We start from the raw sequence: 26,840 nt of genomic DNA, 5'->3' as shown, positions 1-26,840 counted from the left end.
TTCACAAAATCTGTATCCCGTCAAACATGACCAGTTTGGCGTTCTAAATGCAAACTGGCGAAACGAAAGACAGCCGTGGGCCATTGCACATTAGCGATTAGAATGCAATACACTTAATATTCTAAATAAAAAGTACGTTTCCTTGACTGTGACGCGTATGACTTTTTTACATTAAAGACCGGTGGATATTTGCCATGAAATCGAATTATGTTTTCGGGTTTCTGATGAAATTTGGTTTGGGTCCTAAGTGTCTCTGGCATAAACTTGGACACCTCTTGGTAGCGTCCCTGCCGTTGCCTACGTCACCAGTTTTTACCGAATGCGATGGAACAGCGTGGAATTAACATTTCCAAATCGTTGTAGCGGTGGCTGAAGTTAACAAACAACAGGTAATTACTGATCATTAAATGTTAAATTTTGTCTTTACTACACGTCAGAGACGGTTCAGCACAGTAGCATGCACGAATGGTCAGTGAGTGTGGTTTACCATTAATTTATTTTGATTTACATTAGCTAGCTAGTTCCTGAACTTGAAATAAAAAACTGTTCCCGAACAATTCCCCTGAGTGCAATAACAACCGATTGAGAAATGACTTGCATGTCTCCATAATATTGATAAAATTGTCTGTTTCTGTATATTTGCTGCCCCCCCCCCCCCCCCCCCCTCCCCAACTCTCTAATTTTGCTTAGATGAAGATGTGGCATCCCTTGCAATCACTCGCTCTGTGTGTGCTACTTGCTCTCTTTGTAAACCACTGCCAAGGAGTCAGGCAGGGCCAGGATCTCAAATGTGGAGGTAAGTCTTTGGATTTCTACCATTTTACTACACTAGATCCTGTTTAATCTCATAATTTCATCCCAAACCCCTTGTTTTCTACATTGTGCGTCCACTTTTGGTCCACATACCTTCGTTAAACTACCTAACATTTCTCTATTGTCCATCAGCGTGTAGGGCCATGGTGGATGAGATGGAGTGGGCAATATCTCAGGTGGATCCTAACAAAATGATCCAGACCGGGTCCTTTAGAATCAACCCAGATGGTAGCCAGTCTATTAGAGAGGTAGGTGTACCTGATGGCTACTGGCTCCTTCATTGGCCTTATTTTACACATTCAATGTTATTTGTAGGCTGGGATTCTACAGCGTTGTTTTTAAAACATAGTGTTTTCACAGTGTTTCCTATTATAGGGTGTCGCGGTAGGGGATTTTGCTATAAGCTACCCCCGTTAAGGTTCCCCCGTTGAGAGTGATACAAGTCGTCTCACTCAAGTTCTTATGTCACCTGGCTAACAGGTGACTCACAGGCCCGCCGGACTGGCCTGGTTATGTATCCTGCCCTTTTATTCGGTGATTAGCCTTTGTGGTGCCGTTAGGCGTGTTTCGGGATCTTAGATAATATCAATCAGACTTAGAGTACCTCTCCCTTGTGGTACCTTTACCATGCATCTTTAGTTCCCAAAGAGTAACTCTTCAACTCTCCATTGCTCTATAGGATTCCCAAAGACTCTTGTATCTAGACATAAACCATAAAATCGGTGGCCAGCCGATTTATGATTTAATGCCTATTTACCTTTTATAGAGTAGACTCTTCAACTCGCCATTGCTCTTATAGGGTTCCCAATCACTTTTAGTATCTAGACAAACGATTTACGATTTAATGCCTACACCCGTCGGTTAATACTGCTTGAATATTAATACAGAGTAACTTTGCTTTTTACAATATAAATGAGTTGGCTGTCCAATCCTTTAAATTGTCTTTTGTGTAGAAAATAGACTTGTTCCCCAAGAACGGGAGTGTCAGAGGCGTTCTCTCCCATAGGGTTTTGGGTCAAGTTTCTACTTTTTATTCAATGTTTGCAAGTCACACAGTTGTACACGTTATTACAGTTTCCTTTTTGTCCTTAATATATAACATCAACAATCATCAAAACACTTACTACTATTAATGCCTTATATATGTACTACAACAAGCAGTTAATTACCTTAGTGTAGAATGACCTGGTTGGTCCCCAAAGAGTATGTTCTTCCACTTACAATTGCTCTAGATAGAGGCTTATCCAATCACTCAGTATCTGTTTCTCCTACTAGAAGTTTGTACTATGATTTACTGATTAGTGAAGAGAACGGTTCGAGACAAAACCCCCTTATAACACCACTGTTGCTATTCACCCACCTCAGTTAGGAGGTGGATTTATTCAGCACGAGGAGTGTGGAGGGTAGTTGTCTCAGTATGTCTTGTTCAGAAATCAGAAGTCAAGAGATACAATTGTTCTAGAGTATGAAAGTCAGATATTACCATTTAGGTTGATGATAGTTGAAGTATCACGAGCTGTCCCTCGGTGATAAGTCAAGTAGCACTATCATGCCCTCTTAAGGAAGGCACTCTCCTTATATACTCTTTTCGGGACCAGGCTGGCTTTAGCACTGAGTCATATTCTAATCTTGTGGTGAGCTATTTCTGTAAAGGGTCAGTTTGACATGTTATTGTGAAACATTACTAATGACCGATGCATCCTCTATCCCCAACTCTTGCATCAGTTTAACCCATTCAAATTCTACTGCTAGTCTAGCTCTTCCTCGCTCTGTCGATGGCCCGCTCTCTCCCCCTTCTGGGAGCGGTGCCCGAATGCAAGCCATCTCCTCGGGCCAGCTATCCGGCCCCCACTCAAGAGGTGGAGCCGGTGGTGACTGTGTGTGCTGATCCAGCAAAGGAGGTCCTTCCTCAGAGCCCCTTTTTGTGCTACCGCATCAAGGGGTATCATCTTTCTCTCTGGTTGAGCTCACCAAAATTGTGTTCCCCCCCAGGTTCCTCTCGCCCGCTCTGAGGGTAACCTCCTGGAGCTAATGGAGGAGGTATGTGAGAGGATGAAGGATTACGGGGAACGCTTGGAACCCACCACCAGCAGGGAGACCTATGAGAGGGTCACGTCTCGGAACGGAAAACCCATGGACCTCTCAGAGGCTAAACTGGATTCCAGAGTCACATCCAGCCTGAAATTTGCTGTGGGTAGCCATTTTGTTTTCATTTTCACATGGTAGGGACTAGGGATGATGACACGCTATAGCTCATCAGTGTGACATTCTAGAACCTCTAATGTAGTGAATGATAATGACTACAGTTGATTGCATCTTTGTTGCAACTTTCACACAAGCAGACCAATGCAGTGGAAACTTTCCACATCCATGTTTGTACTGTAGGTTGAAGCCAGTGGCTCCAAGCTTCTGCATCTCACTGAAATGTGTCCCCCACTACATCTTATTTAACCATTATCTTCTCTGTCTTACCCGTAGTGTGAGACCATCGTTGAACAATATGAAGACGAGATCATCGAATTCTTTGCCCATGAATCAGACAACGTGAAAGACAAACTCTGCAGCAAGAGAACAGGTATACCACCACCTTACTTGATCCAATACATTATATTGACCACCAGAGACTACATGTATTGCTTTTGGGGGGGGGGGGGGATACACCTTTTTACAAAATGGTGTTTGGAATGACTTGTAATACAATGTGAAAAGTGAAAAATCAATACCAAAATGTAACTCGTTGATGGTTTTTTTCTGCAGACCTTTGCGACCATGCTCTGCAAATCCCTCATGATGAGCTATGATTCCATCCTACAGTTCACACAGCTCAGCTTTATACACAACTACCTTCCACTGCATTAGTGGGGCTGCAGACTATTCCGAGTAGCTCCAGCACCAGGTGCTTACTGTCTGTAATACAGGAATGGGGGGGGAGTTGAAGATTGTAGAACTCGACACACTAGCTCGTTCTGCTCTATCAATCACAAGATGCAAGGTATAACTTATTGGGCAACTACTGTTAAGAAAACTCAACTATATTCTCACATTTGTGCTATTGTGCCTCAACCTATATTGTCCTTATGTAGGTGTGTATGATGTGGGTAGAACACTCTTGTAATGTGTATATTACTGCAATGAATTCAAATCAAGTGTATTGGTTGCATACACATATTTAGAAGATGTAATTGCAGGTGCTATTTATAGTATTTCTAACAGACGGTTGTAGCAATGGGGGGAAAAATGGTATCACTCTGGATGATTTCAGGAGTTTAAATGTTCAAGCTTACACTTGAAGCAGATGGTGAATCAAATTCTGTAACAATAGTTAGATAGTACAATTGTTAAACATGGTTGCTGTGCTTGTTGCTTTGATTATTTGTATCCTGTGAATGATGGAAAGGTTTGATTTATACTTTCTCCAGCATCTCCCATTCCTCTTCTATTTTGTGTATTCATCTTTTGTCATGGTCATCTGTTTTTCATACTTTGTTGTAGAAATATATTTCCATCAATCTGGAGTTGTTTTCAGTGTGTTTTAGTGTTGCATTACACACAAGTGGGTTTGTATTAAGACATGAATAATAACGAATCAGCCAAACTTTTTGGGCAACCCGACAATTCACATAAATGTGACGTTTAGAGTTGTCATTGTAAGCGAAAGCAAGTCTCCAAGAAGCAGTAAATCTGGTCTGCTATTTCCATGCTTCTCGGTTTTGTACACTAGCTGAAAAATACAATATTTTTTTATTATGGAAAATATATTTTAAAGCTGTTCAGATGATGCAATGATTCTCTACACTATATTTAGGGCCTTTAGTTTGTTTTGTGACAAACTGAAATGAGGCAATTTGAATTTTACTAACCGGGAAATGGCGGAGCAATTTCTTAAGTGTATCTTTAAGCCATTGTGTTTTAAAACATTTGAATGTTACACTTACAATCTCATGTCGTTGAAGATCACACTTTAGGCAATTTAATTTAAAATCATTGACGCTAGATTCAGCCAGAGACACCCACCCACAGGCAGATTATGGGTATGTACGTCACCCAAACCATGCCTTTTCCCAGCCAATCTCATTTGTTGGCCTGTTCTTCTCTCAACCTTCACCTACCATCAAACTCAGGAGGGGCACCTTCAACGAGGTACTGGGGATTTTTACCAGCACAGTCAGAATTTACCAACACAAACTCGTCACATTCACCATGTCCCTACTGTCCGCCTACAGGTTTACCCCGAAGCTCTTAAATTCAACGAAGGTGAGGACGATAAAGGATATGGGCGCTGCATTGTCCCGCCCCATGCCATAACGTTAGCTAGCATGCTAAAACTTTGGTTAGTCACTTGCCAATAAGAACAAACGAAGTTAGCTATCGTAGCTAGGTAACTTAAGACTAGGCCTTAGCTAAGTGATGTGTAGTTAACTAAGCTAACTTTAGAACAAGTTCACATTCAGGTAGCCAAATCTAAATAACGTTATGTTTTACTAGTTAGCCAGCGACCGTTAAGCTATGTACCGTAGACTAAAGTATATAGACTAAACTATGAAGCTAAGCTAACTTACCATCTTTGATAACACTAATTAGCTAAATGTCTAGGCTTGATTTTCGTAGCTACCTAGCGAACTAGCACACTAGTTGGCTAGCTCGCCCCCTAGCTCCAGTTTTAGTTTGTAATGACAATCTGGGATAATTATAAAAAACGACATTAGCTAGATGATACTGAATCGTACTTATGTGGGCCTTCACTGCCTTGATATTGTGCCAAGGACTCAGTTGATTCAATCAGATACCGGCTGTCCAACGTCATTTGCTTGTACACTACTGTAGGTTTTAGGCAAGTACTAGTAACCAACTATAAAGTAGGTTACCATATCTTGCAATGCGGCTTCATTCCCACAATGTTACTCACAGCAGGAGGCAAATTACAGTCTTTCGTTGACTCTTAACTCTTCTGGAAAAGGCATCTCTTGCATGTAAAGCAAAAGAGGACCAGCCATGTTTGATTAGCTGGAACACATAGCAGCACATAAACATTAGAATAGTTGCATTTGAGTGAATTGTACAGGCTACCTAACTTTTCCAATATTTCTTGATTGTGTGAAGGCATCTTGTTTCCAGTTGGGCAAAGCTTTTTTTCTGTCAATCAAATGTCAGATACATTCTGACGAGGTAAAAAAAAGAAAAAAAGTGGTTGTGTCCTTATGGCCCTAAAACACTTAGAACATGGATGATCTTTAGATACAGTGCTGTGAGCAATGCTTTGACTGAATCAGTTCTGCGTTAGAATATATAAATGCATTGGCATATGTAGGCCTATTTGCCACTGCACACGTCTATCGTTCAGCAATTTTCTGTTTGTTATCCTTTGTCATGGAACTAACACTTTAGTTTCTCTCCTGCAGTGATTAGGTAGGCTAGGTCATCGTTAGGGGCGCAGGCTAGGTCATCGTTAGGGGCGCAGGCTAGGTCATCGTTAGGGGCGCAGGCTAGGTCATCGTTAGGGGCGCAGGCTAGGTCATCGTTAGGGGCGCAGGCTAGGTCATCGTTAGGGGCGCAGGCTAGGTCATCGTTAGGGGCGCAGGCTAGGTCATCGTTAGGGGCGCAGGCTAGGTCATTGTTAGGGATACCTTGCAGTGCATTGAGGCTTGCTGATGTTTTAAAGTGAGGACTAACGCCCCTCTGATTTGACACTTGAAGCCTTTCTCTGATGACTGCCTGTCTGTGATACATGTCGGCGATTCAACCTGTTTTGACTGATTGCCTTCTCTTGACACCTTCTTGTGCCTCTCAGAGCACAGCATGTCTCTTCACCGCTTCCAGAAATGCCACTACATCAACAGTAAGTACTCTGATTGGACCTCCTTCATTTTTCAATTTGATTTACACACATATGCCTTTTACCTAGCAGTGCTGTGATGTTTTGAACTGAGTGGCCCTCATAAATGAGTTGTCTTTCTAACTGTGACGTATTGTATTTTCTCTGTGCCATTGCAGAACCTGAGAGATGTGCTTTTGGATCTCGTCCCTAAAGAACAGAGTAGGATTAAGAATTTCAAAACGCAGTATGGCAAGACCAACATCGGCTCAATCACTGTGGATATGGTACATTCAGTTCAACTGTCATTTGTAAACATTCTACATTATAGACGTACCCCTTTCAGTGCCAGTTGTCGTGTGAATATGGTAGCTGTTGATGTTAAGTGTGTGTGCCTTTGTCTTTACAGATCTACGGTGGGATGAGAGGTATGAAGGGCCTGGTGTATGAGACCTCAGTGCTGGATGCAGATGAGGTGAGTTGGTCTGTGCAGGGAAAGGCCCTGGACAGAGAACTGAATGCAAGCTCAGTATCAGGTAGGGGGATAGATTGGGCATTTTAGCCATTTTCAGTTGCTTGTTGGCATCTTACATTGTTTACACTTAGAGGGGTAGGCAACTAGATTCAGCTGTAGACTGATTTGTTTGATTGGATGGTTGGTGGGCTGGAACACAATTATAATCATTTGTACACTGCAAATTGGTGACAACTAAGCCAAATAATGATTTCATTCCTTGATTACATTGAGACACGAACACATAAGTAACTTTTTATTTTTGAATTTGTGGGAAACTTGGAAATCTATTCCCATCTTAAACACATTTTTTGCTGAATTCTTAGTGATATTGGGATTTTTTTAAACCAAAAACTAACAAAAGAATTGCCTAGATGACAACATTTAGGCATGCCCTTTAGTGATTCATTTCCCATGGCTGAGCTGAAGAGAATTGTTTTGAAAGAGAATGATTTCCACACTTGCTTAGTACTCCCCTGAGGGAGATGGCAGAATGCAAATGAATTGGATAGTACTAAATGAAATGGAACTAAATAAAAACCATCCTGTGTCTGATGCTTGAAGCTAGACAACTAGCTACTTAAACAGTGACTTGACCTTAAGTCCCACCATACTCATCAGCTTACATTAGCTGAGAATAAGGAAGGTGATATTTTGCAGCCTTTTCAGCACCACTTCCGGATATTGGCTTAAAAGTCATAAGTCATGTGACATAGGGCCTATGGGTTATGTAATGTCAATGTGGGGTCAAAGGTATTTGAATAAAACAGACTGAGGGAGGTTTTTGGTGGTTGCATCCCTGGTCCACCCCTGTATATTAATGCATGCAAATGCACCCAGTGTATATATGCAAATGAGGCACATAACATTTATTATTTTGTCACAAGTTTATATGTTTTAATCTGATAGTAATATATATATACTAAGTTTAAATGTATTTGGCTTATGTATGTATGTATGTATGTATGTATGTATGTATATGCCAAATACATTTAAACTTAGTTTTGCACAATCCCTGACATTTAATCCTAGTAAATTTATTTAAGCTTTTATTTCTTTCATCACATTCCCAGTGGGTCAGAAGTTTACATACACTTAATTAGTATTTGGTAGCATTGCCTTTTAAATTGTTTAACTTGGGTCAAACGTTCCGGGTAGCCTTCCAGATGCTTCCCACAATAAGTTGGGTGAATTTTGGCCCGTTCCTCCTGACACAGCTGGTGTAACTGAGTCAGGTTTGTTGGCCTCCTTGCTCGCACACGCTTTTTCAGTTCTGCCCACAAATTTTCTATAGGACTGAGGTCAGGGCTATGATGGCCACTCCAATACCTTGACTTTGTTGTCCTTAAGCCATTTTGCCAAAACTTTGGAAGTATGCTTAGGGTCATTGTCCATTTGGAAGACCCATTTGCGACCAAGCTTTTACTTCCTGACTGATGTCTTGAGATGTTGCTTCAATATATCCACAATTTTCCTTTCCTCATGATGCCATCTATTTTGTGAAGTGCACCAGACCCTCCTGCAACAAAGCACCCCCACAACATGATGCTGTCACCCCCGTACTTCACGGTTGGGATGGTGTTCTTCGGCTTGCAAGCCTCACCCTTTTTCCTCCAAACATAACGATAGTCATTATGGCCAAACAGTTCTATTTTTGTTTCATCAGACCAGAGGAAATTTCTCCAAAAAGTACGGTCTTTGTACCCATGTGCAGTTGCAAACCGTAGTCTGGCTTTTTTATGGTGGTTTTGGAGCAGTGGCTTCTTCCTTGCTGAGCGGCCTTTCAGGTTATGTTGATATAGGACTCGTTTTACTGTGGATATAGATACTTTTGTACCTGTTTACTCCAGCATCTTCACAAGGTCCTTTGCTGCTGTTCTGGGATTGAGTTGCGCTTCTCTCACCAAAGTACGTTCATCTCTAGGAGACGGAACGCGTCTCCTTCCTGAGCGGTATGACGGCTACGTGGGCCTATGGTATTTATACTTGTGTACTATTGTTTGTACAGATGAACGTGGTACCTTCAGGCATTTGGAAATTGCTCCCAAGGAAGATCCTGACTTGTGGAGGTCTACAATTTTTTTTCTGAGGTCTTGGCTGATTTTCTTTTGATTTTCCCATGATGTCAAGCAGAGGCACAGGGTTTGAAGGTAGGCCTTGAAATACATCCACAGGAAAATTTGAGTCAATTGAAGGTTATGTCAATTAGCCTGTTGTTTCTAAAGCCATGAAGTTTCTAAAGCCATGACATAATTTTCTGGAATTTTTCAAGCTGTTGAAAGGCACAGTCAACTTAGTGTATGTAAACTTCTGACCCACTGGAATTGTGATACAGTGAAATAATCTGTCTGTAAAAAAGTCTTGGAAAAATGACTTGTCTTGCACAAAGTAGATGTTCTTACCGACTTGCCAAAACTATAATTTGCTTACAAGAAATTTGTGGAGTGGTTGAAAACGAGTTTTAATGACTCCAACCTCAGAGTATGTAAACTCCCGACTTCAACTGTAAGTGCATTATTAAAAAGATGCAAACATTGAAAAAAAAACTTGTTGGCTGCATTTGCGGTTTGTTTTGGATTATTTTTTTCCCCAATAGGAACTGAGTTCTGTATTTTTGGTGTCACTTTTATTGTAAGTAAGAATAGATGTTTCTGTAGACTTCTACATTCATGTGGATGCTACCAGGATTATGGATAATGAGTGAAGAATAGAGGCATAAAGATCATACCTCCCCTGTTATTGGTAATGGTGAGAGGTAAGCATGTTTTGTTGTAGCCTCTAACTTTCCTACTCATCATTGTTCATGATTTTTCTTAATCTTGGCATTATCAGGAATAATTTAGAAGTATTTAGAAACATCTTATCTACTCACTTATAAGGAAGTTTGCTTCAGTTATCATTAAATTACAAAACAAAATGCAAATGCATCCAATGAGTTTGTAGAGTCTCACAATCTTGATTTAGTCAATGCATGCAAAGAGGAAATGGGACCAAATACTAATATTTGGACTACTTTGATACATGAGTGCTGTCATTCCTAAACGGTACTTTCTGTACTGTTGCCTCATGATGGGTATAGACCCCCCCCCCACACACACACACACACACGGAGGGGAGTGTAGATATCATTTTTTCAACCTTTTTTTTTAGGGAATTCGTTTCCGTGGTTACAGCATTCCAGAGTGCCAGCAGCTGTTGCCCAAGGCTCCAGGAGGTGCCGAGCCACTGCCCGAAGGTCTGTTCTGGCTGCTGGTGACAGGCCAGGTGCCCACAGAGGAACAGGTGAGTGTTAGCTAGGTAACTCATTATGGAGAGAGAGTATGGCACATCAGCTTAACATGTTGTTACAACAACCCTTTGCATAATGGTACAGATCACATTATGTATATATTCAATAAGAGGTTGACTCGTATACCGTTAACCACAACATAAAGCTTAACCACAGACAATAGCTCTTGATCTTATCTCTGAGACCTCTGGGAGAAGGTTTGCTTCCATGTTGGTTTAGTGACGGACTATATTTTGCATACAAAACTACATTATGTTTGGTGTGCATAGCTTGACCAATGAACCAATTAACCTATTGTCTGTCCCCAGGTGAACTGGCTGTCCAAGGAGTGGGCCAAGCGTGCAGCTCTTCCCTCCCACGTGGTCACCATGCTGGATAACTTCCCCACCAACCTCCACCCCATGTCTCAGTTCAGCTCCGCCATCACAGCTCTGAACAGTGAGAGTAGCTTTGCCCGAGCCTACTCCGAGGGAGTCAACAAGGCCACGTACTGGGAGGTGAGCTCAGGAAACATACCCTAAAGAATGTTGAACAGTGTACACTGTTGTGGGAAACCATGTTGTTCAATGGGAAACCATGTTGTTCAATAGGACAAACCATTGTGGGAAACAATGTTGTTCAATAGGACAAACCGTTGTGAAATGTAGCAAAATGTCAATGCGCCACAGTTATAAGAATTCAATATGGTGGAATCTGAACAAATGTGTTAAATCTGTTGAGTGCCGCCTTTCCGATTACACTATTGACATAAATTATTCTCTTCTCAGTTTGTCTATGAAGACTCCATGGATCTGATCGCTAAACTGCCATGCGTTGCGGCCAAGATTTACCGCAACCTTTACCGTGAGGGCAGCAGCATCGGCGCCATCGACTCCAGTCTGGACTGGTCCCACAACTTCACCAACATGCTGGGCTACAGCGATGCCACGTTCACTGAGCTCATGCGACTGTACCTCACCATTCACAGGTCAGTTTTTATTTTATAGAGTGCTACTTCATTCATAATTTTTTAAAAGTTTATCATCCATTAGTCTCTACCTTGGTAACTTTAGGGTGTGCATATTCAGCTCCTGCTCTGTCATTGCACAATGCAGTTATGTGGCTGCATCACTTATTCTTTCATTCACTCCCCTTTTCTCCTTTGCTATAGTGACCATGAGGGTGGTAATGTGAGTGCCCACACCAGCCACTTAGTGGGCAGTGCCCTGTCTGATCCCTACCTGTCCTTCAGCGCAGCTATGAACGGCTTGGCCGGACCTCTTCATGGACTGGCTAACCAGGTGTGTATGGATGCTAATGTCAAAGTTAACATGTGTGTAAATATTCTGAAAACTGAGTGTACAAAACATCAGGAAAACCTTCCTGATATTGAATTGCACCCCCTTTTGCCCTCAGAACGGCCTGAATTTGTCAGTGAATGGACTCTATAAGGCGTTGAAAGTATTCCACAGGGATGCTGGCCCATGTTGACTCCAATGCTTCCCACAGTTGTCAAATTGTCTAGATTCTTCATGCACACGGAAAACTATTGAGCGCGAAAAACCCAGCAGTGTTGCAGATCTTGATACACTCAAACTGGAGTGCCTGGCACTTATTATTACCATACCCCGTTCAAAGGCACTTAAGTTTTTTTGTCTTGCCCATTCACCCTCGGAATGGCACACACACAATCCATGTCTCAATTGTCTGAATGCTTAAAAATCCTAATTTAACCTGTCTCCTCTCCATCTACACTGATTGAAGTGGATTTAATAATTAAGGGATCATAGCGTTCACCTGGTCACTCATGGAAAGAGCAGGTGTTCCTAATGTGTTGTACACTTGGCACACACAGTACCAGTCAAAAGTTTGGAAACACCTACTCATTCCAGGGTTTCTTTATTTTGACTATTTTCTACATTGTATAATAATAGTGAAGACATCAAAACTATGAAATAACATATGGAATCATGTAGTAACCAAAACGGTGTTAACCTCTAGGGTATGTGGGATGGTAGCGTCCCACCTCGCCAACAGCCAGTGAAACTGCAGGGCACCAAATTCAAAACAGAAATCCCATAATTAAAATTCCTCAAACATACATGTATTTTACACCATTTTAAAGATACTTGTTGCAAATACAGCCACAGTGTCCGATTTCAAAAAGGCTTTCTGACAAAAGCAAACCAAATGATTATGTTAAGTCAGAGCCAAGTCACAGAAAAACACAGCCATTTTTCCAGCCAAAGAGAGGAGTCACAAAAAGCAGAAATATAGATAAAATGAATCACTAACCTTGATGATCTTCAACATATGACACTCATAGGACATTGTTACACAATACATGTATGTTTTGTTCGGTAAAGCTCATGTTTATATCCAAAAATCTGAGTTTACATTGGCGGGTTACGTTCAGTAGTTCCAAAACATCCAGTGATTTTGCAGAGAGCCACACCAATTTACAGAAATACTCATAATAAACATTGCTAAAAGATACAACTTATGCATGGAATTATAGATACACTTCTCCTTAATGCAACCGCTGTGTCAGATTTCAAAAAAACTTTACGGAAAAAGCACACCATGCCATGTTGGAGTCAACAGTAGTTAGAAATAACAATATTCACTTACCTTTGATGATCTACATCAGAATGCACTCCTAGGAATCCCAGTTCAACAAATGTTTGTTTGATAATGTCCATTTGTCCAAAATACCTTCTTGTTGTTTGCGCGTTCAGTACACAATCCAAACTCACGACGCGCGTACAAGTCCAGCGGAAAATATGGACGAAAAGTCCAAAAAGTTATTACAGTCCGTAGAAACATGTCAAACGAAGTATAGAATCAATCTTTAATAATGTTACATAAACATAAATCTTCAATAATGATCCAACAGGAGAATTCCTTTGTCTGTAGATATGTAATGGAACGGAGCTCGCTCTCATGTGAACGCGTGAGACAGCTCGTGGCTCTCTGGCAGACCTCTGACTCATTCCCCCCACTTCACAGTAGAAGCATCAAACAAGGTTCTAAAGACTTGACATCTAGTGGAAGCCTTAGGAAGTGCAATATGACCCCATAGACACTGCATTCGATAGGCCAAGAGTTAAATCTACAAACCTCAGATTTTCCACTTCCTGGTTGGATTTTTTCTCAGGTTTTTGCCTGCCATATGAGTTCTGTTATACTCACATACATCATTCAAACAGATTTCCAAATATACAAATTATATGCATATTCTAGCTTTTATGGATGAGTAGCAGGTAGTTTCATTTGGGCACGCTTTTCATCCAAAATCCCCAATGCTGCCCCCTACCCTAGAGAAGTTAAACAAATCAAAATATATTTTATATTTGAGGTTCTTCAAAGTAGAACCTTTGCCTTGATGACAGCATTGTGCACTCTTGGCATTCTCTCAACTCTCAGCTTCATAAGGTTGTAATGCTGTTACGAATCCCTTTTGGCCCGACAGTCTAGGGGGGATGGTAATGAGACCCGTAACATAACTCATGCAAATTATTATTGTGACAAAGTAAAAGTGTGAACGAAATAACCACGACAACTGAAATCTACCGTCAAACTACAGGTTTATTTATAAACACACGGTAATGGGGGGAGCAGGAAAAGGGGCTGAGCTGGACCCAAGGAAAGAAACAATAAGTATTCAAAAACACCCCTAAGCTAGACTAGCCTACTTTAACAACAGCTAACTAACTAACCAAAAATACAGTGGGTGGTCCGCCCAGTTCTAACTAGTGTATTTAACACAGTTCACCTACGGGTAGTGTATGCCCATGGGCGACTTGTCTTGGTTTCCCCCTTTTCCCACCAGCAACAAACAAACACCATAACCAAAAACAATACTCACAGGTGATGAAAGTGCTATGAGGTGCTTAAACAAAAGAGAGGTTAAGACAAAGCGAGAGTGAAACACAGAGACCTACAGACATGGCATTTACAGAGAGATTGAGCTCTAGAACAAACAAATGATAGGGTTTTTAAACCATGGAGAAGGAACTGTGATAGGTTAGGAAATAGGAGGAGGTGTGTCTTCTGATTGATGATTGATTGTTGACTGATTGGGGAGTGATGATTTTCACCTGTGAGGGGAGAAGAAGAGAAAAGAAACACACACACAGGATACACAACACACACAGGATATACACACACACACAGGATAACTGTATCCATAACAAATGCATTTAAATTAACAGGTGTGCCTTGTTAAGTTAATTTGTGGAATTTCCTTAATGCATTTGAGCCAATCAGTTGTGTTGTGAAAAGGTAGGGCTGGTATACAGAACATGGCCCTGTTTGGTAAAATACGAAGTCCATATTTTGGCAAGAAAAGCTCAAATAAGCAAAGAGAAATGACAGTCTATTACTACCTCTTGATACTCCCCCCCATCCGGGATCGTGAATAAAGCCTCAGGCTCATTAGCATAACGCAACATTAACGATTTCTGAAAATCGCAAATAAAATAAATAATGCGCCTGCTCTCAAGCTTAGCCTTTTCTTAACAACACTGTCATCTCAGATTTTCAAAATATGCTTTTAAACTTTAGCAAATCACTAATTTGTGTAAGAGTATTGCAAGCTAGCTTAGCATTTTGAGTAGCATTTAGCACGCAACATTTTCACAAAAACCAGATAACCAAATAAATAAAATAATTTACCTTTGAAGAGCTTCGGATGTTTTCAATGAGGAGACTCTGTTACATAGCAAATGTTCAGTTTTTCCTGAAAGAATCTTTGTGTAGGAGAAATCGCTCCGTTTTGTACATCACATTTGGCTACCGAAACAAACCGAAAATTCAGTCACCAAAACGTCAAACTTTTTCCGAATTAACTCCATAATATCGACCGAAACATGGCAAACTTTGTTTAGAATCAATCTTCAAGGTGTTTTTGCACATATCTCTTCATTGATATGCAGTTCGTGGATGCCTGCTTTCCCCTCAGAATCGCATGGAAAAATACCAGCAGCTGAAAAAGACGCACCAATTTTGACGGAGGACAACGGGCGGACACCTGGAAAATGTAGTCTCTTATGGTCAATCTTCCAATGATATGCCTACAAATACGTCACAATGCTGCAGACACCTTGGGGAAACGACAGAAAGGGCAGGCTCATTCCTCTCGCATTCACAGCCATATAAGGAGACAATGGAAAACGGAGCCTCAAAAATCCTGCTGGTTTCCTGGTAGCCGTTTCATCTTGGTTTTGCCTGTAGCTCCCGTTCTAGGGCACCCACAGACAATATCTTTGCAGTTCTGGAAAATTCAGAGTGGTTTCTTTCCAAAGCTATCAATTATATGCATAGTCGAGCATCTTTTTGTGACAAAATATCTTGTTTAAAACGGGAACGTTTTTCATCCAAAAATGAAATAGCGCCCCCAGAGTTTCAAGAGGTTAATGCGGAAATTTAAGTTTCTTCAGTTGCAGTCACAAAAACCATCAAGCGCTATGAAGAAATTGGCTCTCATGAGGACTGCCACAGAAAAGGAAGGCCCACAGTTACCTCTGCTGCAGCCTCAGAAATTGCATCCCAAACAAGATAAACATAAATTGTTAAGAGAAAAATGCGGCCTCCCGGGTGGTTAAGGGCTGCAGTGCAGTGCAGAGACTCTGGGTTCGCGCCCAGGCTCTGCCGCGACGGGGAGGTCTGTGGGGCGTCGCACAATTGGCCTAGCGTCATCCGGGTTAGGCCGGTCCTTGTCTCATCGCGCACCAGCGACTCCTGTGGCGGGCCAGGAGCAGTGTGCGCTAACCAAGGTTGCCAAGTGCACGGTGTTTCCTCCGACACATTGGTGTGGCTGGCTTCCGGGTTGGATGCGCGCTGTGTTAAGAAGCAGTGCGGCTGGTTGGGTTGTGTATCGGAGGACGCATGACTTTCAACCTTCGTCTCTCCCGAGCCCATACGGGAGTTGTAGCGATGAGACAAGATAGTAGCTACTAACAATTGGATACCATGAAATCGGGTAGAAAAAGGGGGGAAAACAACAGAGGAAAATGCGTGAATCATGCCTTCATGGTCGAATTGCTGCAAAGAAACCACTGCTAAAAGGACACCAAGAAGAAACTTACTTGGGCCAAGAAATGTAAGCAATGGGCATAAGACCGGTGGAAATCTGTCCTTTGGTCTGATGAGTCCAAATTTGAGATTTTTGGTTCCAACCGCCATGTCTTTGAGAAACAGAGTAGGTGAACGGATGATCTCCGCATTTTGTTCCCACCTGGAAGCATGGAGGTGGTGGTGTGGGGGTGCTTTGCTGGTGACACTGTCAGTGATTTATTTGGAATTCAAGGCACACTTAAGCTGCATGGCTACCACCGCTTTCTGCAGCGATATGCCATCCCATCTGGTTTGCGCCTAGTGGGACTTTCGTTTGTTTTTCAACAGTGCAATGACCCAACACACCTCCAGGCTCTGTAAGGGCTATTTGACCAAAAAAGAGTGATGGAGTGCTGCATCAGATGACCTGGCCACCACAATCACCCAACCTCTCCCCAGCAAATGTGGGAACTCCTTCAAGACTGTTGGAAAACCATTCCAGGTGAAGCTGATTGTGTGTGCGCGCAAAGCTTTCATCAAGGCAAAGGGTGGCTACTATGAAGAATATAAAATATACTCTATAAATATACTGGTAGTGTGTGTATACACTACTGTTAAAGTTTGGGGTCACTTAAATGTCCTTGTTTTCCATGAAAACATACATGAAAGGAGTTGCAAAATGAATAGGAATATATTCAAAATGTTGACATGGTTATAAATGATTTTTAAATTATGTTCGTCAAAGAATCCATTTGCAGCAATTACAGCCTTGCAGACCTTTGGCACTAGGTGTCAATTTGTTGATGTTTTCTGAAGAGATTTAACCATGCTTCCTGGTTGGCTTGATGGGCACTTCTTACGTACTATACGGTCAAGCTGCTCCCACAACAGCTCAATAGGGTTGAGATCCAGTGACCGCTGGCCACTCCATTATAGACAGAATGCCAGCTGACTGCTTCTTCGCTAAATAGTTATTGCATAGTTTGGAGTTGTGCTTTGGGTCATTGTCCTGTTGTAGGAGGAAATTGGCTTCTGAGGGCTAGGCGTCCCGTCAGCGGGACACCCGTTGACAACTTCCGGTGAAATCGTAGGGGGCGCAATTCAAATAAATAATCATTAAAATTATGGATATTAAACATTTAGGTACATACAAGTGTCTTATATCGGTTAAAAGCTTAGTCTTGTTCATCTAACTGAATTGTCCAATTTACAATAGGGAAAGCTTTACAGGGAAAGCATGCCATATGATTATTTGAGGACAGCGCCCCTCAAAATATTTTTCAACCAGCACAGGCTTCATAAAATCACAAATGGTGATTTAAAATATTCACTTTTTGATAATCTTCCTCTGATTTGCAATCCAATGGGTCCCAGCTACAACATGCATGGTCATTTTGTTAGATAAAATCCTTCTTTATATCCCAAAAAGTCAGTTTAGTTGGCACCATTGATTTCAGTAATCCACTCGTTCAACATGCAGAGAAAGGAATCCAAAAAGCTACCGCCAAACTTTGTTAAAACAAGTCAAAAATGTAATCAAACTATACTATTTCATACGGAAAGAAGTATTTTTAATTTGACCTTTATTTAACTAGGCAAGTCAGTTAAGAACAAATTCTTATTTTCAATGACGGCTTAGGAACAGTGGGTTAACTGCCTGTTCAGGGGCAGAAGGACAGATTTGTACCTTGTCAGCTTGGGGATTCCGGTTACTAGTCCAACGCTCTAACCACTAGGCTACCCTGCCGCCCCGGGGGGCTATGGTTATGTTCAATAGAATAGAAAAGCAAAATAAGCAGGTGCGCATCGTCGCACACACAGACTGATTTCCAACTCCCAGTACCAAAACTCAAAATTCTTCCATGTTTGGGAAGAAACTAGGCTGAAACCTTGAACACTGACGTGTTGTGGAAGCCTTATGAATTGCAATCTGGGGTCTGGAATTGCAATGACCCATAGCTTTCCATTATAACAGCATGGGCTCAATTTTCTTTGGATTTTCTCCCACCATATCAATTGTGTTATTGTGATATACATTATTTTAACATTTCTACAAACTTCTAAGTGTTTTCTATCCAGTGGTACCAATTATATCCATATCCTGGCTTCTGGGTCTAAGTAACAGGCAGTTTACTTGGGGCGCGTCAGTCAGACAGGAAGTGGAGAAAAATAGACCCTAGCCTGAAGATTAAGCGCCGTCTACAGGGTATGGCATGCCTTTACAAAATGGAGTGATAGCCTTCCTTCTTCAAGATCTCCTTTACCCTGTACAACTATCCCACTTTACCACCACCAAAGCACCCCCAGAACATCACATTGCCTCCACTATGCTTGACAGATGGCATCAAGCACTCCTCCAGCTTTTCATTTTTTCTGTGTCTCACGAATGTTCTTTGATCACCTCAAATTTAGATTTGTCTGTCCATAACACTTTTCCCCAATCTTCCTCTGTCCAGTGTCTTTTGCCCATCTTAATCATTTATTTGTATTGGCCAGTCTGAGATATGGCTTTTTCTTTGCAACTCTGCCTAAAAGGCCAGCATCCCAGATTCGCCTCTTCACTGTTGACGTTGAGACGGGTACTATTTAATGAAGCTGCCAATTTCTCACATGGAATAGCCTTAATTTCTCAGAACAAGGATAGCGTGACGAGTTTCAGAAGAAAGTTCTGTTTCTGGCCATTTTGTAATCAAACCCACAAATGCTGATGCTCCAGATACTGAACTAGTCTAAAGGCGGCAGGTTTTATTGCTTCTTTCATCAGAAGTTTTCAGCTATGCTAACATAATTGTAAAAGGGTTTTCTAATGATCACTTAGCTTTTTTAAAACGATAAACTTGGATTAGCTAACAACGTGCCAATTGGAACACAGGAGTGATGGTTGCTGATAAGTAGCCTCTGTACTCCTATGTAGATATTCCATTAAATCAGCCATACAATTGTCATTTACAACGTCTACACTGTATTTCTGATCAATTAGATGTTATTTAAAAAAAAATTGAAATGTTTTTTTTTTAAACAAAAACATTTCTAAGTGACTCCATGTTTGAATGGTAGTGTGTATTTATATGTATGTGTGCTATTTAGCAGACACCTTTATCCAAAGGTATCTTTTCATTCAAACATAATGGAGAGAGAGGATGACTGGAACTATAATAAGCTCAGTAGTGAAAATGGAGAATGAAAGCAGTGATTTTGTTTTGGTTGGAGTGAGCCCCTGCCTTACCTCTGACCTATGCCCCTTGTAGGAGGTGCTGGTATGGCTGACGGCCCTGCAGAAGGAGATGGGAGGAGAGGTGTCTGACGAGGCCATGAGAGACTACATCTGGAACACCCTCAAGTCTGGAAGGGTAAGTGGTCTGGACTGGAGGGCATGCTAAGTTGGGTCAATGAGTCAAGGTCAGGAAACCCAAAGGAAACTTTTCCATCTACCTAAAAGTGTAGTGAACAGGTGTACAAAAGAGGATGCATTTACGTTTTCATTTGAGGAATAAGCTACAAGAGGAATGATTTGTAACCTCAAAGATAGTAATCCTACCTTTTTGACCTTCTGTTTGCGTTCTCTCAGGTGGTTCCAGGTTACGGCCATGCCGTCCTGAGGAAGACAGACCCCAGGTACACCTGCCAGCAGGAGTTTGCCTTCAAGCACCTGCCCGATGACCCCATGTTCAAACTGGTGCACCAACTCTACAAGATCGTGCCCAACGTGCTGCTGGAGCAGGGCAAGGCCAAGAACCCCTGGCCCAATGTGGACGCCCACAGTGGAGTGTTGCTGCAGGTGAGTGGTGGGGTTACAGAAGGATGGAGCCAACTATTGCAGTACACTTTCAACTGATTGGGAGGGACACTGCATGAAGGTTACAAGAAAGGCCTCCATCTCTTGACGGGATGAAGGAAAATGTAAAGGTCTAATTTGAGCTTCTTTTCATAGTTTGTTCCATCTTAGTGAACTGTCAGACAGAAAAAAAGTCTGGGCGCTCTCTTCCTCTACTTGAGCTGTCCCTCATCTTCCTGTAAGGCCACTATGTATCACATACAATTGGGAGCGCAATAATGAAATACCTTGTTCTGTGTAATTAACCCTCCACCCCCCCCTCTCTCCTGTCCTAACAGTACTATGGGATGACAGAGATGAACTACTACACGGTGCTGTTCGGCGTGTCCCGAGCACTGGGGGTGCTGGCCCAGCTGATCTGGAGCCGAGCCCTGGGCTTCCCCCTGGAGCGCCCCAAGTCCATGAGCACAGACGGACTCATGAACCTGGTGGGGGCCAACAAATCCGGGTAAAGATGAAGAGGGAAGGAGTAGGATGAGGACAAAGAATAACAAAAGGGGGGCGGAATAGGGGAGTTGGATGCAAAATATATAGTACACTTATGAAAACATTAAAGGGCCTTTGCTGGATTTAGCCGGTTCAAGTCAGTGACACCAAGGTTATTTTTTTCGTTTTGTTGAGCCATGGTAGTTGTCTTGAGATATTGAAGATGACTTGGTTTTGTAAAGAGATCATGTCCATTTTTTTGTTCTAAAATGTGGGGCACTCGCATTGTCTGACGGAATTATCCAAAATACCAAAACAAAAGACAACACTCCATGGCAAGCAAGGTCCTTCTGTAATGTAACCACTCTAATCTGGCCTTGCAGGTTAGAATATGTACAGTATGCAAATGACCAGGGTCGGTAGATTAGTAATAGGGTACTGCAGCCCCTTTCATCACTGACTGACGACACACCGCTATCAATTAAGGCAGAGTTCACTTATTACACCACCTCTTTCTGGCAGTATTCACCAACCCCATGGCACCTTTGGAAATCAGAATACTCTGCAGGTTGTACAGTGCTTCACAAATGGCGCTTTCTGTTCTCTTGGGGGTGGAGGTTGTTTTGAAGAGTGATAGACAGGGTAAGACGGCACTGTTTCCCAAGCTGAAAGGACTGACTGTTTTTAAATATTTTCAGAATCGGGGGGCGGAGTGTGAATTCATCTTTTAGACTTTCTTCAAGACCTGAGGGCAACCTTAAAACATCAGTTGAACTCAATTTTCTCTTATCAGCAAAATGAATGTAATTGAAGAGATGGCTAGCATTGACTAATGGCACACTTGACCCGTTAAATCAATGTACTTTTAGAATGTTTTGTAAATGTTTGCTGGTTTTACTATGTCCAACTGAAATGTCTCATGTTGCTCATGAGGCAAGCACACATCTGAAACACCATATGAAATTATCTAATGGTTGTGTTAAACTGGATTGTTAAGATGCATATTTGCTTGGTTTAGTCTTAAGGTTGCCCTCCGGTCTAGTGGTGGGGAGCCTTATGTGTTTGTAATTGTCTGTTTCAATGCAGACCTTATCCAATACACTCCAATTGGGCACAGAGGGCCCAACACCACCCCCAATTGGGCACAGAGGGCCCAACACCACCCCCTGGGTATTAATTTAATTTGTTTTCAACAGCCCCCTACACTGTCTTTTCCCAGCTGATACCTTCCCACATAGTATACATGTATTTTAGGTTTTACAAGTTTGTTCTGATCCTGTTTTAATCAAACCTCAGGTTATTCTGGTTTAACGAGAAATACATCTGATGTGAGATCATTGTAAAGTGAAGACGGGATTTGAACTATAATGTAGCAGAGTGGGATTGTACAGTGGATGTGGGAGAGAAAATGGAAAACAAAAAAGTCCAATAAATGTTTTAATTAGCAATTACTTTCGAATACTCCAATTGTGGTGTTTATGTAACTGCAACAACTCATTCTTTCCTACAATAGGCAGTTCATTGTGGATTTCTATCACAACATTTATGGGGATGTGGTTGTTTCACATTCCTTAGCTGAATGCATTTCTATTAGGTGCATTGGATAAGTGTCAGCTAAAAGACTACACAGTAATGTGTGGTCATAATGGGGTACCGCAGAGCCTGATGTTATTCAGTGCAGGCTGTGTATAGTACATACTCTATTCTGAAGGCGTCTCAGTTATTAATAGTGTTCCAGACATTTCTCCACAGCACTCAAGTTTCTGCTTCCCTTTGGCCTAATCAAGATTTCATGCACCTGTAGTACAGAGACTGGATTCTTCTGAAGTTCAAATAAACAAACAGATCAATGTGTTTTAAGGAAATACAAAATTGCTATGTGTAGCAACTGTGGGTACAAATGGGCTCACAAGGTGCCCTCACGAAGGCTGACTATATCGATGGCAAATTAGGAGAAATAACAATTACCACTGACATACAACCCTGATATTCACAAAAATACAGCAACAGTTGTACAATAGTAGTATATTGACTTTGGTTTTAAAGAGCCTAAAACACATAAAAAGGGAAGCACTGACTAGTTGTAATGGCTGACACGACCTTAGGAGCGCTGATTCCCACCAAGTCGCCACCTATATTAACCCTTAACGTTAGCCACCAAAATTAACATTTAATGCAAATCAGGGAAATGTTATAGGACCGTAATAAAGAAATCTCCCCTGCAAATCTTTTAAATGTGAGGTAATAAGAATTTTACATGTAAACAAATATCAAATACTACACTGAACAAAAATAAAAAAGCAACAAGATTTTACTGAGTTACAGTTCATATAAGGAAATCAATTGAAATTAATAAATTAGGCCCTAAACTATGGATCTCACATGACTGGGAATACAGATATGCATCTGTTCAGATGCCTTAAAAAAACAAGTAGTGGCGTGGATCAGAAAACCAGTCAATATCTGGTGTGACCTCAATTTTTTCCTCGTGCAGCACGAGTCACATCTCCTTCCCATAGGGTTGATCAGGCTGTGGAATGTTGTCCCACTCTTCCAATGGCTGTGCGAAGTTGCTGGATATTGGCGGGAACTGGAACAGGCTGCTGTACACGTCCATCCCAAACATCAGGTGATGGCGGCAGATGATTGGCAAGACAATGGGCCTCAGGATCTCAAGGTCTCTCTGTGCATTCAAATTGCCATTGATAAAATGCAATTGTGTTTGTTGTCTGTAGCTTATGCCTGTCTGCCCGTACCATAACCCCACCGCCATAATGGGGCACTCCGTTTACAATGTTGACATCAGCAAACCGCTCACCCACACGACAAGCAGTCTGCCCGGTACAGTTGAACCCGGGATTCATCCATAAAAAGCACACGTCGCCAGCATGCCAATTGCATATAAGTTGAGCATTTGCCCATTAAGTCGGTTACAACTCCGAACTGCAGTCAGATCAAGACCCTTGGTGAGGACGACGAGCAGGTAGATGAGCTTCCCTGATATGGTTTGACAGTTTGTGCAGAAATTCTTCAGTTGTGCAAACCCACAGTTTCATCAGCTGGCTGGTCTCAAACAATTCCACAGGTGAAGAAGCCGGATGTGGTAGTCCTGGGCTGATGTGGTTACACGCGGTCTGCGGTTATGAGGCTGGTTGGACGTGCTGCCAAATTCTCTAAAATGATGTTGGAGGTGGTTTCTGGTATAGAAATGAATATTAAAATATCTGGCAAGAGCTCTGGTGGACATTCCTGAAGTCAGCATGCCAATTGCATGATCCCTCAAATCTGTGGCAATGTGTTGTGATTTTCAGTGACTTTTTATTTTCCCCAGAAAAGTGCACCTGTGTAATAAATGTTTTATCAGCTTCTTGATATGCCATACCTGTCAGGTGAATGGATTATCTTGGCAAAGGAGAAATGTTCACTAACAGGGACGTAAACAAATTGGAACATGTGATCTTGGGACATACACTTGTTGCATTTATATTTTTGTTCAGTGTAAATGTGGAATTTGCTTTGGTATTTATCCAGAACACTGCAGCCCGCCTGGTGTTCAACCTTCCCATATTCTCCCTTGGCACCCTGCTCCTCCGCACACTCCTGGCTTCCAGTCGAATCTCACATCCACGACGAGACCATGGTACTTGCCTAGAGGACAGCAAGAGGAACTACCCCTCCCTACCTTCAGGCTCTGCTCAAACCTTACACCCCAACCTGAGTACTCTGTTCTGCCACCTCTGGTCTCTTGGCTCTCCCACACCTACTGGAGGGCAGCTCCCGCTCAGCACAGTCCAAGGTCTTCTCTGTCCTGGCACCCCAATGGTGGAACTAGCTTCCCCCTGAAGCGAGGACAGCAGAGTTCCTGCCCATCTACCAAAACCTCTGAAACACCGACCTCTTCAGAGAGAATCTTAAATTATCACATAGCCTCCGGTCCCCAAAAAAAGCTAGCTACTTTGAGGAAAAATGTACTATGACTGATATGTGGTTGTCCCACCTAGCTACTTAAGATGGAATGCATTAACTGCAAGTCACTCTGGATAAGTGTGTCTGCTAAATGAAATATCAGGCTCTGCATCAAATTGACAATGTGGGACAATTCCCAAAGAATCCAGTACATGCGAAGGATGGTCCCAGTCTGAAATACTGCTCTTTACACATGCAAATAGTGCCGGTGGCATTTGAGCAGTCAAGATGGAGATTCATTCACTAAACTCCAACCGTGTCCAACAAGCAGGTTGACATTTGTCATGAATTTTGCCCTGGCGGCAGAGTGATTACCGCTAATGGGCCAGCTGCAAAGTCTAAATTGTCTATATCCTAAAAATTCATAAACGTTTGTCTTCATTTAAGATTAGGGTTAGCAGTGTGGTTAAAATTGGGGATAGATTTAAAATCAGATTTTATGACTGGATGTGCTAGCTGTGTCATTCCTATGCGGTGCAATTTCTGTCCCCAGGAAATATCACTTCTTATTTAGTGTAAAATAATGTCATGTGGATTCCAAAAGGCTTTAAATATAAGGTCAGATGTCCTTTACCTTAAAAACAAATATGGATCTTAAAAGGAATTGTATATATTTTGAACACTTTCAGCATTTTTGCCATGTCCCTGGATGTTATTAAATCAACTTCCATGAGAAATAGCCATAAGATATTTCATATTTCATTATTTGACAATCCTAGTTAAATTCTGCCATCAATAATGTTTACCATGATTATTGTATTATATTTAAGATTTTCTGTGGCCATATATAGGCCGTTGGGAGTATGCAGAATTTGTTGGTTTAATAGCATGTGACATTTCAAAAATCTAGTATACTTTAAATGTCAGGATGTCATACTCATTTAGGCTTTGACAACAGCTGATCAATTAGATATGGGGATGCGCTATCGAAATCAATGAATAGCGGGAAACAGCGCATGACTTATTCAGTATTTTACATTTTTGGGGGTTTGTAACATTTGATTTCCACAACATGCCTACCACTTTGACGTTGCAAAATATTTTTTATTGTGAAACAAACAAGAAATAAGACAAAAACAACTTGAGCGTGCATAATTATTCACCCCTCCCCCAAAGTCAATACTTTGTAGAGCCACCTTTTGCAGCAATTACAGCTGCAAGTCTCTTGGGGTATGTCTCTTGGGGGTATGGAACATTATTGAAGATTTATGTTAAACATCCTGAAGATTGATTCTGTACATCGTTTGACAATGTTTCTAACGGACTGTAACGGAACTTTTTGACTGTCTGCTCCTAGTGATTGCGGGTCATGAATTTGGATTACTGTACTAAATGCTTGAATAAAAAGGAGGTATTTGAACATAATCGAACAAAACAAACATTTATTGTGGAACTGTGATTCCTGGGAGTGCATTCTGATGAAGATCTAAGGTAAGTGAATATTTATAATGCTATTTCTGACTTCTGTTGACTACACAACATGGTGGATATCTGTTTTGGTCTCTGAGCGCCGTACTCATTATAGCATGGTGTGCTTTTTCCGTACAGCGGTTGCATTAAGGAGAAGTGTATCTAATTCTGTGCATAATCTTATCAATGTTTTATGAGTATTTCTGTAAATTGATGTGGCTCTCTGCAAAATCACCGGATGTTTTGGAACTACTGAATGTAAACAGATTTTATATAAATATGAACTTTATCTTACAAAACATACAAGTATTGTGTAACATGAAGTCCTGAGTGTCATCTGATGAAGGTCGAAGGTTAGTGATTAATTTCTCTGCATTTCTGCTTTTTGTGACTTCTCTTTTGGCTGGAAAAATGGCTGTTTTTCTGTGACTTGGCTCTGACCTAACAATCATTTGGTTTGCTTTCGCTGTAAAGCCTTTTTGAAAATCGGACACTGTGGTGGGATTAACAAATGAATCTTTAACCTCTCTGGCCCACCCGGGACGCAACCGCACCCCCTTCCAACAATAAATGCAAATGCGCTACGCCAAATGCTAATAGCACTCGTTAAAACTCAAACGTTCATTAAAATTCACATACAGGGTACTCAATTCAAGCTACACTCGTTGTGAATCTAGCCAATGAGTCAGATTTGTAAAATACTTTTCGGCGAAAGCATGAGTAGCTATTATCTGATAGC

At 41.6% G+C, this 26,840-nt stretch overlaps 2 protein-coding genes across 3 annotated transcripts; both read left to right on the top strand.

Annotated features, from left to right (window-relative positions):
• The first annotated feature begins 279 nt into the window (after positions 1 to 279).
• Positions 280 to 4,328, top strand: LOC135541810 (protein canopy homolog 2-like). The gene is made up of 6 exons (XM_064968211.1): positions 280 to 389; positions 691 to 796; positions 946 to 1,061; positions 2,806 to 3,003; positions 3,292 to 3,388; positions 3,571 to 4,328. The coding sequence occupies exons 2-6, from the start codon at positions 691 to 693 to the stop codon at positions 3,612 to 3,614; spliced, it is 561 nt and encodes a 186-aa protein (XP_064824283.1). The 5' UTR covers positions 280 to 389; the 3' UTR covers positions 3,615 to 4,328.
• Positions 4,329 to 4,857: 529 nt separating this feature from the next.
• On the top strand, positions 4,858 to 22,176 carry LOC135541809 (citrate synthase, mitochondrial). Of its 2 annotated transcripts, XM_064968209.1 has the most exons (12): positions 4,858 to 4,953; positions 5,037 to 5,067; positions 6,602 to 6,649; positions 6,805 to 6,912; positions 7,035 to 7,100; positions 10,290 to 10,421; positions 10,737 to 10,925; positions 11,196 to 11,395; positions 11,579 to 11,708; positions 19,713 to 19,814; positions 20,033 to 20,242; positions 20,578 to 22,176. In XM_064968209.1, the coding sequence occupies exons 1-12, from the start codon at positions 4,865 to 4,867 to the stop codon at positions 20,749 to 20,751; spliced, it is 1,479 nt and encodes a 492-aa protein (XP_064824281.1). In that variant the 5' UTR covers positions 4,858 to 4,864; the 3' UTR covers positions 20,752 to 22,176. The 2 variants fall into 2 exon arrangements, with proteins under 2 accessions (XP_064824281.1, XP_064824282.1); XM_064968210.1 differs by lacking the exon at positions 5,037 to 5,067 and having other exon boundaries at positions 4,902 to 4,953.
• Positions 22,177 to 26,840: the final 4,664 nt, after the last annotated feature.

Source organism: Oncorhynchus masou, chromosome 6 (genome assembly GCF_036934945.1).
Source record: "Oncorhynchus masou masou isolate Uvic2021 chromosome 6, UVic_Omas_1.1, whole genome shotgun sequence".
In the NCBI taxonomy this organism is placed as follows: Eukaryota; Metazoa; Chordata; class Actinopteri; order Salmoniformes; family Salmonidae; genus Oncorhynchus; species Oncorhynchus masou.
The sequence above is the reverse complement of the archived record's forward strand: the minus strand, read 5'-3'. Positions and strand labels throughout refer to the sequence as shown.

Coding starts and splice junctions, on each gene's coding strand:
- LOC135541809 (XM_064968209.1), top strand. CDS start 4,865: ATGCCTTTTCCCAGCCAATCTCATTTGTTGGCCTGTTCTTCTCTCAAC. Junction 5,068..6,601: donor AGCTCTTAAATTCAACGAAG/GTGAGGACGATA, acceptor TGTGCCTCTCAG/AGCACAGCATGTCTCTTCAC. Junction 19,815..20,032: donor ACACCCTCAAGTCTGGAAGG/GTAAGTGGTCTG, acceptor GCGTTCTCTCAG/GTGGTTCCAGGTTACGGCCA.
- LOC135541810 (XM_064968211.1), top strand. CDS start 691: ATGAAGATGTGGCATCCCTTGCAATCACTCGCTCTGTGTGTGCTACTT. Junction 1,062..2,805: donor GTAGCCAGTCTATTAGAGAG/GTAGGTGTACCT, acceptor GTTCCCCCCCAG/GTTCCTCTCGCCCGCTCTGA. Junction 3,004..3,291: donor CATCCAGCCTGAAATTTGCT/GTGGGTAGCCAT, acceptor TCTTACCCGTAG/TGTGAGACCATCGTTGAACA.